Source organism: Sinohyriopsis cumingii, chromosome 2 (assembly GCF_028554795.1).
Source record: "Sinohyriopsis cumingii isolate HCF-2022 chromosome 2, ASM2855479v2, whole genome shotgun sequence".
NCBI classification, from domain to species: Eukaryota; Metazoa; Mollusca; class Bivalvia; order Unionida; family Unionidae; genus Sinohyriopsis; species Sinohyriopsis cumingii.
The window spans coordinates 15,857,079-15,871,865 of record NC_142962.1 but is presented as its reverse complement, the minus strand read 5'-3'; the positions used below and the strand labels follow the sequence as shown (position 1 = coordinate 15,871,865).

At 37.0% G+C, this 14,787-nt stretch overlaps 1 protein-coding gene across 1 annotated transcript in view; it reads left to right on the top strand.

The window, feature by feature from the left end:
* Nucleotides 1-14,787, top strand: part of LOC149804377 (RNA polymerase II-associated protein 1-like) — a 126,438-nt gene that overhangs the window by 80,948 nt on the left and 30,703 nt on the right. Inside the window, exons 15-17 of the mRNA XM_089932272.1 lie at nt 1,752-1,896; nt 11,838-11,909; nt 13,925-14,034. Of these exons, the coding sequence (XP_089788398.1) occupies nt 1,752-1,896; nt 11,838-11,909; nt 13,925-14,034 (327 nt within the window). The remainder of the gene's footprint in view (nt 1-1,751; nt 1,897-11,837; nt 11,910-13,924; nt 14,035-14,787) is intronic.

Here is a 14,787-nt window from a genome sequence, read left to right as displayed (position 1 = left end):
AATTGAAAGTTCAGTGTTTAAAAAAAAAATTTAATTTTCTTAATTCTTAACATTGTATCTGGCAGGCCTTATTAATATGTCACCAGACACCTTGCCAACTAATAATAAATTAAACTTGGAGATTGTACTTGTTCTCTTTTCCAGAAAACTCAGACCTAAAATATTAAAAGTCTACTTTTCAGTATCCATTTTTCTCTGCAATATAATATTATTCTCATTTACAGATGTGTTTATCTGAGGATGACTCTTAATTTAAATGTATTTTATAGAAAATGTATAAAAAAAATTAATTGTTATTCTTCATCTGTAATGCCATTAGAATCAAGAAAAGCAATATGTTTGTGATGAGTTGTGTCCCCTGGAAAAACTTCAAATATTTAAAAGTACTTGACCGATTGGGATCAAATTTTAACTACTAGTAATGTTAGAATGTCATCCTTTTCTTTTGTCATGGATATTTGATACTTTAAAATGTCCAGATGTTTTCCGGTGTAATCTGAGCAATATCATGTCCACTCAACATTAATTTAGTAGATGGAAAAGCTGATGAAAATATTTCTTGGTTCTTATATTAAATCAATCAAATCTTTAACTTCAGTCGTATGTATGACTGTAAAACCCTACAAATAGCTGCACCATTGTGCTAATGAACTTTTTTTTTAATATTTGGCACAAGAAAATTCCCCCTACGGTGTCTGTAGGGCAAATAAAAATATTAAAAAACAAGAAAGAAAGATAAATGATCATTATAGTTTAATTTGGACTCATTGAATTGAAATGTGCCAAGCTTACTTAATAGAGTGCGCTTATTGCCATTTTGATTAGCATTGACACTGATCAAGAGCATATTGTTGATGGCCATTTAATAGAAAAAGAGAAGATCAAATCTTCAGCTAGAACATTGCTGCCTTATTTCTAAAGTGGGTACAGAGAGGAAAAAATGTGAACTCAAAATATTCAAAATAAATTCCAGAGGGGAATTGGTTGTCTAAGTACAGCAAACTGGCAAAAGGGGAGCCTGGTAATAATGATCATAGGCTTTCAGGACATGGATTGTCTTCCAGCATTAAATACTTTGCAGAAGTTGTTGAGCATGACCATATAATGTTTTTCTGCTGATCATTGGAAATGGTTATTTTAGCAGACATGGAGATTTTAAAACAGCCATGCTGTGATCAAAACTTGATTCTGAACATAATGCTGGAAATATTTATTGCAGAAATTAATAAATCTGTGGTGCGAGTGGCTTGAGTTAATATGTTGAATTTCTTGAATAAACAAGAAACAGGTAATTATATTTCTTGCAACCCCTGTTTTTTATATTTTTTATGACCCCCACTCATTGATCTATTTCTGTCCATTGAGTCCCACTTTTTCCATTGCTGGAATGAACACAGAATGTTAGTTAATTTCTTCATTTTCTCTTATTATATTACCTACATGTTCAGTGTAATTCTGGCAGTTACTTTAGCTTGATCCTAGTTGTTATTATTGGGGGTTAAATGCCATTTTTAAGTTAGACTGTATAAGGCAGCAGTATAACTGGCCAAGCCCAATACTCAAACCCATGTGGGCAGGTGAGATGACAGTGATCTCCAAAGGCAAGCACTTTAGACCACTTGGTAGCCAGGGCTCACCCCACTCCCATTGATCCTAGTTGATGACCAAATTAACCTTTAGTATTAACTTGTGACAAGTTTGATATAATTAATCAATTACACAATTGACAGTTGAGATAACTTGTTTTTCAGTGAAGATGGCAGCAGCAGGGAGGTTGAAAAATCAGAAGGAGTCATGGGAACCCTAGGATGGAGTAATGTGATGAATCTTGTACAGCCAATAGGTTTACTGTTGCGAACCCTTTTGAAGGATATCGGGAACAATTACCAATTCAAGGTACAGTAAGAGCAACTTATTCCTGTTATCCAGTTTGTCAGTTTGGGCAGATTTACCCCATTATTCGTAGGATAGCTATTCCATCAATAAGAAATCTCTGCTGTGGGAGGCCAGTCAGAGGTAATCATCAAGATACTATGAATGAGACGTAATGTTCCTCAATTTTAACTCTTGCCTTATCTGGGGTTAGCGGAGTAGCATCATTTTGTATCTTAGTTGAAGGTTTCCATATATACCAGGATAAAATGGTCATCATACATGTACAGTATAGCTAATTTTATCAAATTCCTGCAAATATGAAGAGATTGATTGATTGATTGTTTATTTAACGGCGCATCAGCACTTTTAGGCTATTTAGCGCCAAACAAAGTGTTATTTGTATAATCTTTTAAAACTTATAAAAGGTCCTATATCGACCAGCGATATAAAAGAACAAATGGTTGAAATTAAAAACAGTAAGATGGCAACGGTGCAAAATAAAGCTTCCCGATCAACGGGAGATGTAAAAAAGATGAATAGGTATTAAAATGGGACGGTACATATATTGCATAAAACTGCACAAGGTGATAGCATAAAAGTCAGAGTTTAGAGTAAATATTTACAGCTTTCAAGAACTCTATAATACGAGTGATTTTTATATTATCAAAAAGTTCTTTCATGTCAGGCACAATGTAATAACGATCGCGCGTAGGTTGTAGGTCAAAGCACTCTATCATAAAGTGCTTGACAGTGAATGGTTCATTGCAAGAAACGCACTCTGGTGGGTCTTCACCTTTTAGTATGTGGGTGTGGGTGATATAAGTATGACCAATTCGGATTCTTGCAATGACTACCTCCTCCCTACGAATGGTTCTGTAGGAAGGAGTCCATTCTCCTAGAGTTGGTTTGATTGCGTGAAGTTTGTTATTTACAGCATCATTCCATGATGCCTGCCACTTCTGACGTAAGAACTTTCTGATACAAGGTTTAAAATCAGTATATGGTATTTTAAAATCAGATGGTTCTTGAGAAAGGGCCATTTTAGCAGCGCGATCTGCTTTTTCGTTACCTTTAATACCAATGTGGCTAGGTAACCAACAGTATATTATATTGTGGGAGACACTCAACTCGGTATTTTTTACAAGTATGTTTTTCAATAATGGGTTCTCCAGTTTTCTATTGTGTAGTGACTGGAGTACTGATAGCGAGTCGGAGAAGATGATACAGTTTGAAATACGGTTCTTTTCTATATGTTGCAGAGCAAGGTCTATTGCTCTGATTTCGGCTGTAAAAATTGATGCTCCATTTGGTAAGCGAACTTGCGTTGTGTGATTTCCACAAACAAAGGCTGCAGCAGCCTTTTCCTCATCCTTTGATCCATCAGTGTAAATTCTGGTGTAGTTTTTAAATTCGGTGAGGAGTTCATGGTAAGAGTTGTGGAAGATAGAAGGGTTTGTTTCGGATTTTTTTCCATCGTGTAGCGTAAAACGTACTTTTGGTTGTTTAATTAGCCAGGGTGGTGTTTCGGAGATGGATGTTTTCTGAATTTTAGAAAGATCTATATTTGTAGTGTCAAGGCTGGATGATATTCTAATGCCAAAGGAAGGTATGGCGTTTGGTTTATTTTCGTATGAAGTTTTGTATTTGGGTTGAAAAACAGCCGAAAAAGCAGGATTCAGAGGGTTTGATTTTAATTTGAGAGCATACTGTGCGGAAAGCATTTCTCTACGATGCGATAACGGTGGTTCATTCGCCTCAGCTAGAAGGCTTTCACACGGGGATGTTTTAAATGCTCCCAGAGCCAGTCTTATTCCATGATGATGAATTGGATCAAGCATTTTAAGATACGATTTTCTGGCAGAACCATACACAACGCAACCATAGTCTAGTTTGGAGCGAATAAACGTTCTATATAAATTCAGGATGACTTTTCTATCAGCACCCCAGTCAGTGTGCGCTACTACTTTAAGTAGGTCAAGTGCTTTTAAGCATTTGGCTTTCAAGTTTTTTAGGTGTGGAATAAAAGTCAGTTTTCTGTCAAAGATAATACCCAAAAATTTTGTTTCCTCAACAACTGGAATAGGTGTTCCGTCCAGCGTGAGTTTAGGTTCATCGTGGTGTCGTCGTAATCGACAGAAATGCATACATACCGAAGCCTTCCAAAAATTGAAAACTCAAAAAGAAAAGTCGCGTTTAAAATTCACATCCAACAACTCGGAAAGCTACAACCAGCTGTTTTCACTATCAGAACTTATGGAGGCTTTAGACAAGGCCCATGATACTTCCGCTGGGCCTGACAAAATACATTACCAGTTTTTAAAACATCTTCCAGAATCATCTTTAACATCTCTTTTAAAACTCTTCAATGATTTATGGATTACTGGTAACCTACCTAAAATATGGAAAGAAGCAACAGTAATACCAGTTCCCAAACCTGGTAAAGATAGTGAAGATCCTACCAACTATCGACCTATTGCACTCACAAGCTGCATGTGCAAAACAATGGAACGAATGATCAATTCTCGGCTTGTATGGTACCTGGAAACTAACAATTTAATATCTCCTTTCCAAAGTGGCTTTCGTTATGGACGGAGCACCAACGATCATCTGGTTAGACTAGAAACATTCATTCGCGATGCATTTATCAAGAAAGAACATTTAGTAGCGGTTTTCTTTGATTTAGAAAAGGCCTATGACACAACAAGGAAGTACGGGATACTAAAAGACCTGCATGATCTAGGTCTTAAAGGCCGTCTGCCCTCTTTCATATCCAACTTCCTATCCGACAGAGAATTCAAGGTACGAGTGGGCTGTACTCTCTCAGATTTGCACGAGCAAGAGATGGGTGTGCCCCAGGGCAGTATTTTATCTGTGACACTTTTCAATATCAAAATTAATAACATCACCAAGTGTTTGACTCCTGGTGTGGATTGCTCACTATATGTTGATGATTTTCTCATATGTTATCAGTCAAAGCACATGCATACAATTGAAAGACAACTACAGCGAAATATCAACAAGATTCAAAATTGGGCTAGTACGAACGGTTTCAAATTCTCGAAATATGAAGAGAGAGTGCCTTTTAAATTTGAGAATGGCAACATATGCTGAATAATTGCCTATCAATTAAAAGTTAAGACTCATACAATGCAGTATACTTTGAAACTTAATTAAACACATTGGTTAAACTATCCCCCAAAAGGGACATGGGAATGGATTTTCCTTCTTTTTTGTTTAAAGTTATTCATTTATCCATATTCTTTGTGAATCCTATTAAAAGAGGTGGGAGCAAAAGCATCAAGATTAATGGGGTCTCACTGTCAACTCGACTGACTCAGAAAAAAGAAAGAGGCCTCATTTGTTCATTTCTTCCTAAAATACATTGTCCTATCCTATCACATTAGTACATGCACTACCTTGCAAAACCCCACTAATAAAGAAAAAATGTGAATGTTAACCATGTGTATGGCTTGTTTTAGCAATAAATCTACTAAAACATTGGGACAACTATGGTGGCCTAGTGGTTAGAGCATCCGCCTTGGATGTGGGATGTCATCAGTTTGAACTCCTGCTAAGTCATGCCAAAGACTTATAAAAATGGTACTAACAGCTGTCTCACTAGGCACTCAGCATTAAGAGGTTAGTGTTAGGACTGGTTGGCCTAGCGTCAGGATAATGTGACTGGGTGGGACATGATGCTACACATCTGTGGCATGATGCCCTTGTGCTAGATATCATATAAACTGCCACATTGCAAATATTATAACGATATGACTGAATTTTTTTTAGAGCTATGTTAAAAATCCAAATCACATACACACACACACACTAAAACATTGTGAGGGCTATTACATTTAAACATACATGGTACCAAGGGAAGGCATTTTTTAAAAATATATGCCAGGGTACTTTGTTTTAACAGAGTTCATATTAAAATGATAAGAAAATTCTTAATTGCATCTATGAGTACCCCACTTGAAGAGTGCCTTCCCTGGCTCCCATGTATGTTTTAATGGAACAGCCCTGAGCTTGTACTGGGTGATGGTTGACCAACATGCTGTTTTTAGAGGCCTTGCAAATGCTGTCTATTTTGTGCCTTTTCACAAGTTTGAGCAATCCTTTGGACTTCTATCATTGCAGAGATGGCCATCTGTTTTATTACTGTTTTTCACTCTGCTAACATTGTAGTTGAACATTTTGTAATTCATTTGTCTATTTTGCTGTATGATAGCACTTACTCCATTGGTCATTAGTACTTATGTCTCGGTATTTGACATAGTTATTTTAATATGATCTGTCATTCTCATTTCTCATATCATTTTTATTACATTTCTTGGAATTCACTTCACTGTCAGTTTGGGTTCAAAGGTTAAAGATGGCTTGGATAATCACTTTTTTTGAATGACTTGTATGGTGTGTCATTCAGACCATATAGATGAAATCTGCACTCAGTGGATGGAGCAGAATGGCAATGTTTCTGCCAGACAGCTATCCTGAAAAGAACCAAAAAGTTATCTTAAAAGGATGCAGACACTATTGGTCTTGCCATCACAACCACCTCAGTTGTGAACTTACCACTGACTCTATCAATTAAGGCCAAAACCCCACACACAACTGCAGCAACATCATCACCCAGCTTGGTGCAACTCTCTCCTAGTTCCACCAGAAGACTACTGGGATAGTGCCAACACATCACAATGGACCAGTTCTGGACAGCCCCTGGTACTGCATATAGTTATCTTTTCCTTAGTGACCAGTACTGGACATAAGCGTTAAATATCAGCTATCCTCATACCACTTCCAGTTTTGGTTCACTTATGGTCATTGTAACTTGGACAGGGTATGGTGGGCTGTCTTCCTAAAATACCCGAGATGCTTATGGCACATTGACAAACTGAAAATCTTTCCATAGCAGGCAACAGCTGGTTCACATTAGCAATGCTATTGAATCTATGCCTAGTCTGGTATCTGATGGTATTTTTCAGCAAGTTGAATATTGCCTAAGTCCCCTTTTTGAGATCCCCACTGACAGAAATGGCTTGTGTACTCAACACTCACACCAGTTCTTTAGCTTCATTTGTTAACCACCAGCTCACACAGAGAGATACATTCCTATCAAAATCCATAGTGCTTAAAGACCACAATTTGGCAGCCCTCATATCTTGTCCAGTGTCTTTCGGTCTCCTATTTCATGGCCATATAGAGAAGGTTAGGAACCAGGCCACAAAATAGGTAACCCTCTCACAGGCCATGCAATCCAGAGCCCAGCCTTCATTGCCAAGAGAAAACAAAGACACGGAGAACCCCACTATGGTACTCCTGACAGGGAAATCATATTTTAAACTTTAACACTCTGCAAGGGCCCAGTTTCCAGTAGTAAAAGATGACACAGTACAGAGTGACAATGACTGGTTTTGGCCCAGTTCTCCTCACTGCCCTGCTTTCTGCAAAAAATGATGCCATTTTCATGCCTTTTGTTTTCCTGACATCCTAATGGGATAATGACTTCAGCAACTCATTATAGACACTCTCCTCCACAAAAAAGCGTTTGAGATTGTTCACAACACAAATACATTGGCATTCTACTCTCACAACACTCAAGTACCATAGCTATGGTAGAGTGCCAAGGTAGACTTTCAGCACCATTTGAGTGAGGCCTTACACAGACAGCTTAGACCTCCTTGCTGTGTGCCTTCATATTCCGTTAACAGGCCTTCAAGAAAATTTTTGAGTGTTGAGTCCAATGACCCTATATCCAGGACCATGTCCATGTCCCTCATTCCTTTCAGATCCATTATCAATAAGGACACCCAATTTTACCATGTCCGAACTTGTCATATCTGCCGATGTGCAGTTCACAAGCTATGTCATTTGCTTTGCCATCTTTAGGATTGTCATCTGCCCTTGTTGTGTCTTCTGTCCTGTTTGATAGGTGAATATTGATACAAGTAAAGAATTGACAAGGTTAACATTGACTGCGTGTAAGGATACAAATACAATAGAAGTTACAAAATTGTTTACAAGGTAAACACACTGTTATCACACAGTTGTATCTGTGTAATCTTCATATTAACAAAATGAAATATTAAATAAAACTCTGTAAAACTTGCTGAGAAATACTTTGCAACTGACTTTTGCATTTTATGTAATTGCTATTTCATTAAAGCACACATTTTATAAAATAAGATATAAAAATGTAGTTCTCTCCCTTACAACTCATGAAAAAACCTGACTTCAGAAAATGCATTTCCATTTTGTTCCAGATGAGTTAAATGAAAGAAAACAATGGTTGGTAGCAATCAGCATAATAAGTGAAATGCAAATGTGAAGTGAATGCAAATATATAGTGAATGGAACACAAATGAAATGCAGATTTAGTAAAATTACCTGTTTTAGAGTCTCTATTCCTTCAGTTTCAGAAGTATCTGAAGCTTTGCCAACTAGAGTAAATGATTAGAGCTTAGACTTGATGGGTGGGATGACCTCTGTTGGTCAGGTGTCTGTTTTATCACCAGCCACCAGAAGTCTTGAATCACATGGATGCTAATATGACAAGCTAGAGTGCCCATCTCCTGTCCTCCTCACTGGGCAGTATGACAAGCTAGAGTGCCCATCTCCTGCCCTCCTCACTGGGCAGTAGACAAGCTTGAGTACCCATCTCCTGTCCTCCTCACTGGGCAGTATGACAAGCTAGAGTGTCCATCTCCTGCCCTCCTCACTGGGCAGGGTTTTGCACATTCATGAGAACTCTATATACAACAATCTCCTGAGAAAGAAGCCACAATGAAAGCCTTTCAGTTGTTGCCGGTGATCTGGGAAGAGTACTGTTTCCTTCCATTACTTAATCTTTTGTCAGTTACCTTCAAAGACATGGAAAATCAGATCTCTGCCTTCTTGCTTGGGATTTTCTCAGGTGGTGTCATTATCAACAAATCTACATTCAAGTCCATCACACCTGAGTCAGGCTGTTTGTCCCAGTTTCACTGTCCTGAAGGAATCAAGTTCTCACAATTGTTTGTCCCTACACCCTCTCCTCCTGGACTTTGGTCAGATATGTTCTAGTAAGGTCCTACCTATAGTGGACCTTTTTCCATAAAGGTGGAATTACAAGCTGCAAATCCTATGTTGTAGTCAATCCCTTTCTTCAATTTGTAATGGTCTTGACTCTTTGAAGGTTAGATATCAGAGTGCATACATATCCTGTTTTCTGTGAGTTGAAAATACCATGAATAATCAAATGGTGAAGATTCACAAAGGAACGTGGCCTTTTTCATGCCTGCTGAATCAACAGTGCATGCAGGTTTTTCATCACAATCCAGAAATATTGGAAATTCATGACTGGCTCATATCAATCAAATCCTCAGAAATGAACATTTTTTGAGCAAATGGTGGACTGGATTGCCTGAGCAACAAGGCCTAGCAATCTGAAAGCCTATGAGGGAAGTCTTTTTCCAGTGTTGCAAGCACATAAACATCTAATTTTTAAAAGTATGTCACAAAAAGTGTCACTAATAGCTGACTTCCTTATATGGGTTTTAGAGGAAGAAGTTAGCCCTAATCACTAATGGGAGCTACCATTCTACAGTCTGAAGGGGTGTCAGGAACTACCATTCTACAATCTGAAGGGGTATCGGGAGCTACCATTCTACAGTCTGAAGGGCCCCAGGGGACTGAGTGGTCTAATGTGCTTGTCTTTACAGATCACTCACACATCTCACCTCTGTCCATATGAGTTTGAGTCTCAACTTGACCATTCTGGGTATTTGAGAACACTTGCCAGTTGCTTCCCATGGGTTGGTGGTTCTACTGCAGTCTTCCTTAGTTCTTCTTCAGCCAAATATACTGGCTGTAGTGTATAGCCTATCATGTGCTCAAAAATGGCATTGAACCTATTAATATCAACAACTACACTCAGTAATGTTTTCTATCATGGAAGGGAAAACATAGACCAGAATAAAAACTTCATCATCCTTCTTGCCCAGCTTCAATTTGTTGCAACTGAAAGTGTTGCTCTTTTGTCCATGGAACCATCAGTGAGTTTTGACATGGTTGAACATGGCATGCTTGGAACTACTGTCTAAAGCATTGCTGATTCATCATTTGTATAACACCTGCTTCTTTACCACCCTAGCATTAGCAGGCAGAATCAGGAAAATTTGTGTGTAAAGAGATGACATGATCTATCTGCAGGGACGATCATGAAAGAAAATGAAGCATAGTGGGCACTATCTTTCATTTTCTTTCATGATCATCCCTGCTTTCATTGCTAAGAACGGGCATCCTCTTCATGGAAAATTCTTTCTTTTTGCAACTGCTTACTTCATTGGACCCTTGTAGCCCAGGAGATCTTTTAGGTCCCTTCAGGACTGGTACTTGAAATGTTCTTTGCCAATCAAAAGAGGGAGGTCTTGCTTATTCTTGCTGCTTAAAGAAGGATGTGACCATATTTCCAGTCTGACTGTTTCGTCCTGGACTGCACAGCATACAGGGAAATTAACTTACATGAATTTCTTATGCATATCACATTTGCTTTTATTGCTCTGTTATTTATATCTCATTTAGTTTTTTAAAACAATTTTATTTCATTACATGCTATAGTAATGTAACATTGTATGCTGGTCTTGACCTTGTCCAAAACTGAGTTCTTTTCTGCTTGACCTGATTGACTTTTTTTCTTTCATTTTATGTCAACTACTAATACAAAGCTAAATTATTCTCAATGTATGGGCTTGATATCAGAATCATTATTAATAGAGAAAGTAAATATGTATTTTTGGGTCAAAGTTTTGGAGTTTCCTTAGTGTATTATACATAATACAGGTTATTGTTTTGTAAACATCAGGATCATTCTAGAAGGTTATTTGCCATTAGGTAATGTTTTCTTTTAGAAAATGCTAATTGTAACCTGAGGTTAAATAGAGAATGTTATAATCTTGTGATTGTGAGGACTTGGTCATTTGTGCATTAACATCTTGCACTTTCAAGTTGTATTATGTTGTAACGAGTTGGGCTGAATTTTATTTTCTTCAAATATTTTAACTCGAGTGATTATTTTCTCTGGAAATACAAAAGTACTCTGATACAATTCTTGGATGAAGACATTCACTGGAATTTATAGTGTATTCAAACCTGGAATTATATTACTGTGATTCCACCAAAGACTGTTGACACATTAACACTCTATAAGCTATAGTAGTTACGTCATCATTTTCAGTTTTATGATTTCTTCAGGACTTATACTGAATTTTATTCAGGACTTTAAATTATTAGGACTTGTGTCTGTAATTCTTGGATTATTTTGGGATTGAATTTGCAATACCTTAAAGTTCTTTTTTTCTCATTTTCACTTTGTATTCTAGGGAAATAAATCATTTTTTAAAATTTTACTAAGATCGTTGTCTTTGACTCTTTTCTGTTACTTATTTTAAGAGCATAGACTTGTAACAGCTCATAGAACGAAATGACCATATTTCCACTCATGTTCTTTCATCCTGGATCCAATGGGGAATCTGCTCAGCCTGCAAGGATTTATCCCACTTCCACATGAACTTCCCATTCATATTGGTTTTTCTAATCATAATGTGGGATTAAGAACATGCACTTGTGCTCCAGTAGTAAGTTATGAATGGCACCATTCCTCTATCCAGTGGGAGACCACTCTCACCTGAATTCCTTCTTGACAAGCAGACAATATTTAACACTTTTATTGCTTAGACAAACCAAAGGACATGGTTAACATTTTTTTCACCTGGAAATGCTGGATTTGCATGGTAGTGAATGTTCTTTGTGCATATTATAATCCAGTAAGCATGACGTGAAAAAATGTATTCTACTCCCCAAAATTGGTTCCTTTAAATTTAACAGTGTCTAACAAGCATGGCATTTGTTTAGTCAAAGAGTCTTCATATATTATAGCTAGTCAAAATATTTGATGTGCTGACCTCAGGTTCATTTTATTTCAGAAACATGACCTTCATGTGGCTACTGCCTGTGTGAACCTTACTGCAACATTTTACTGGAAGTGGTCCAATCAGGTACAATTTCTTGGATTCATGCTTTCACATGGTTTAGCAATCATAAAGTGCCATTATTATCTTTTTTGTTGTTGCATTCTCTTTTCTTTCTTATATCCACATAACATTCTCTGTTTCCATTTGAATACAGGCATCCTCAAACTTACACCATTGTTCTTCTTTGGCACAACAAATAAATTGATAAATTGCTTTCATCCCACATGAAAACATAATGCAGCATTGGTGGGGGGGAATTTTCGCTCTGTGGCTAAAAGCTTGATCTCAAATATTTTTGCAGTCCCATTGTGTCCAAATGTATTAATTTGCAAATAATTTTTTTTTCTCAAGAAAACTGAAGTTTGAAACCTGATGGCATGAAATTCTCTCCCTTTGTCTATGATTGTCCTAAAGAAGATGTTATTTAGATTAACATTATTTGAATGAGTAATACATGTATGATTGCCTTATTTATCTCCTACATATCAGTACATTAGTCATACAGATTGTTGTTGTTGTTGTAGGGTTTAATGCCATTTTTCAGCACAAGATTGGCTATACATGACGGCCAGTATAAATGGTGGAGGAAGAAACCTGGAAAACTTGGAAAGAACCACCGACCCTTGAGAAGCTACTGGCAAGCTTTCTCACATACCCACATTGGCTGAGCCCAAGACTCAAACCCATGCAGACAGAGGTGAGATGGCAGTGATCCGTAATATTTAGCACTTTAGACCACTTGGCCACTCGGGGCCCCTCATACAGATTGAGTCAAATGAGTAATACATGTTATTTACATTTCAGGAAGTTAGTCATACAGATTAAGTCTAATGAGTACTATTGATTTGCTTTTGATTCATGGGTACTTTTTTAAATGACAAATTTTACACATGAAATGATCCAAATGTGAAGAAATAGGACCCTTGTCTTATCACAGACAGAGCAAGACATCTAAAGATGATCTCTACTGAAATGTTGGGAGTACTTAACCTGTTAAAAAATGGATTTGTTACTTAGGCATTCAAGCAATCTCAAACAAAATCAACATTTATCTGCTGCTGTGGGAGGAAACAATACCCTGCCACCAACTCTCCATAAAATGAAATATGAATGAATATCATCTGATTCATCAAGTTGCACCAACTCTCCGTAAAATGAAAAATGAATGAATATCATCTGATTCATCAAGTTGCACCAACTCTCCGTAAAATGAAATATGAATGAATATCATCTGATTCATCAAGTTGGCACCAACTCTCCGTAAATGAAAGATGAATGAATATCACCTGATTCATCAAGTTGGCACCAACTCTCCGTAAATGAAAGATGAATGAATATCATCTGATTCATCAAGTTGGCACAGATTAAGAACATGGATGGATACAGTTAGAAAAGTGTATGTTGTTGAGTGAATTTGTTCTCTAGGAAACAATTAATAATCTCATGTCACACTTCTGACACAGAAAGGCTGCGAGTCAGTTATGGTATGATAGGAAATCTCTAACAAATATGCTTTTCTTTCAGTTATCATTTTTTTACTGTTCTTACGATCATCAAAATTGCATGAAAACTTTTTTATTATTCAGTAAAGTGGAGAATCACTGTCATGTCATCTTATTTCCAACATCCCACAGTTCATAGCACAGTGCTACACTATTATTCACAATACTCTTGTTTGGATTTGGTGTCAAAATACCATTAAATTTTCTATTACCACAACATCATTTTTTTCTTCTCTTTTTGCATTGCATTTTTTTAAAAATTACAATCATAATATCAGATAATTTCTCATAGATGATTCTATATTCCTTCCTTGTGCCCTCCAATGGTTAGAATCTGTAAAATTTTATCATAAATTCTGTGATGTTCATTCCCAGATTTGTTCTTTCATGTAATCCCTACAGGGCACAAATTTGATAGTGTCACCAGCATAAATCAGTTTAAATAAAATATGCTAATAGATGAAAAACTCATTATTTACCCTGAGAATTCATTATGTAACCGACATGCCTAAAATAGGTGGATTTGCCCTATTTCAGCGGGAATATGAACCACTGAAGTGCTTACCGCAGCTGGAGGATCTCCATGAAAACGTACTGCAACCATGCTGGGCAGCCTTTGGTTTTCAGGTCATTACACAGAATCTCAGGTATTAAAGCAGATCATCTCAGTCCATTCTTATGACCTGAATAAGAGGAATATTCATAATGGGTCAGGTCCACTCAAGAAATAGGTATTGTCCTGCATGGATCCTTCATGCATACTGTACATGCTCTCTTATAAGTTGAATCCAACCACAAACTGCACATACCCAGATCTGTCATCGCATAATGTGCTGGCAGATCTGGGTCTATGCAGTTTGTTAGGCGTAATCAGTATAGCAAACAACATAGACCCTATTATGCTGGCACATTATTCAATGATAGATCAGAGTCTGTGTTTTTTGCAGCTGGACATGACGTACAATGGAGTATATACAGTAGTTTGTCTAATGCACATAAACTGTTTATTGTTTGGAACATGCCATAACACCTATTCCAATGAAAGGTTAAAATTGACCAGGCAGATTATGATTGGCAGGTGAACAAAATCATCTGTAGAAATTCTAATTACTGGACAACTGTGTATTTCAACCCCGTTATTAATAGGCATTTTATAATTTCGAAGTCAACACTTCAATATTGGTGTTCAGACTTATGTAAACAACATCTTGTGGTCATGTAAATAGGTAAAACTTAATTCATTACATCACTGACTCCAGTCTTCAGCATTCCAGTTGATCACTCCATTGTATTCTGCATTAATCCTACATTCTTTGTTTTGTTCATTTTGCACTCGTGTTCACATTTAAGGTGCATATTATAAAATATTCCCATTTAAGGTGCATATGATAAAATATTCC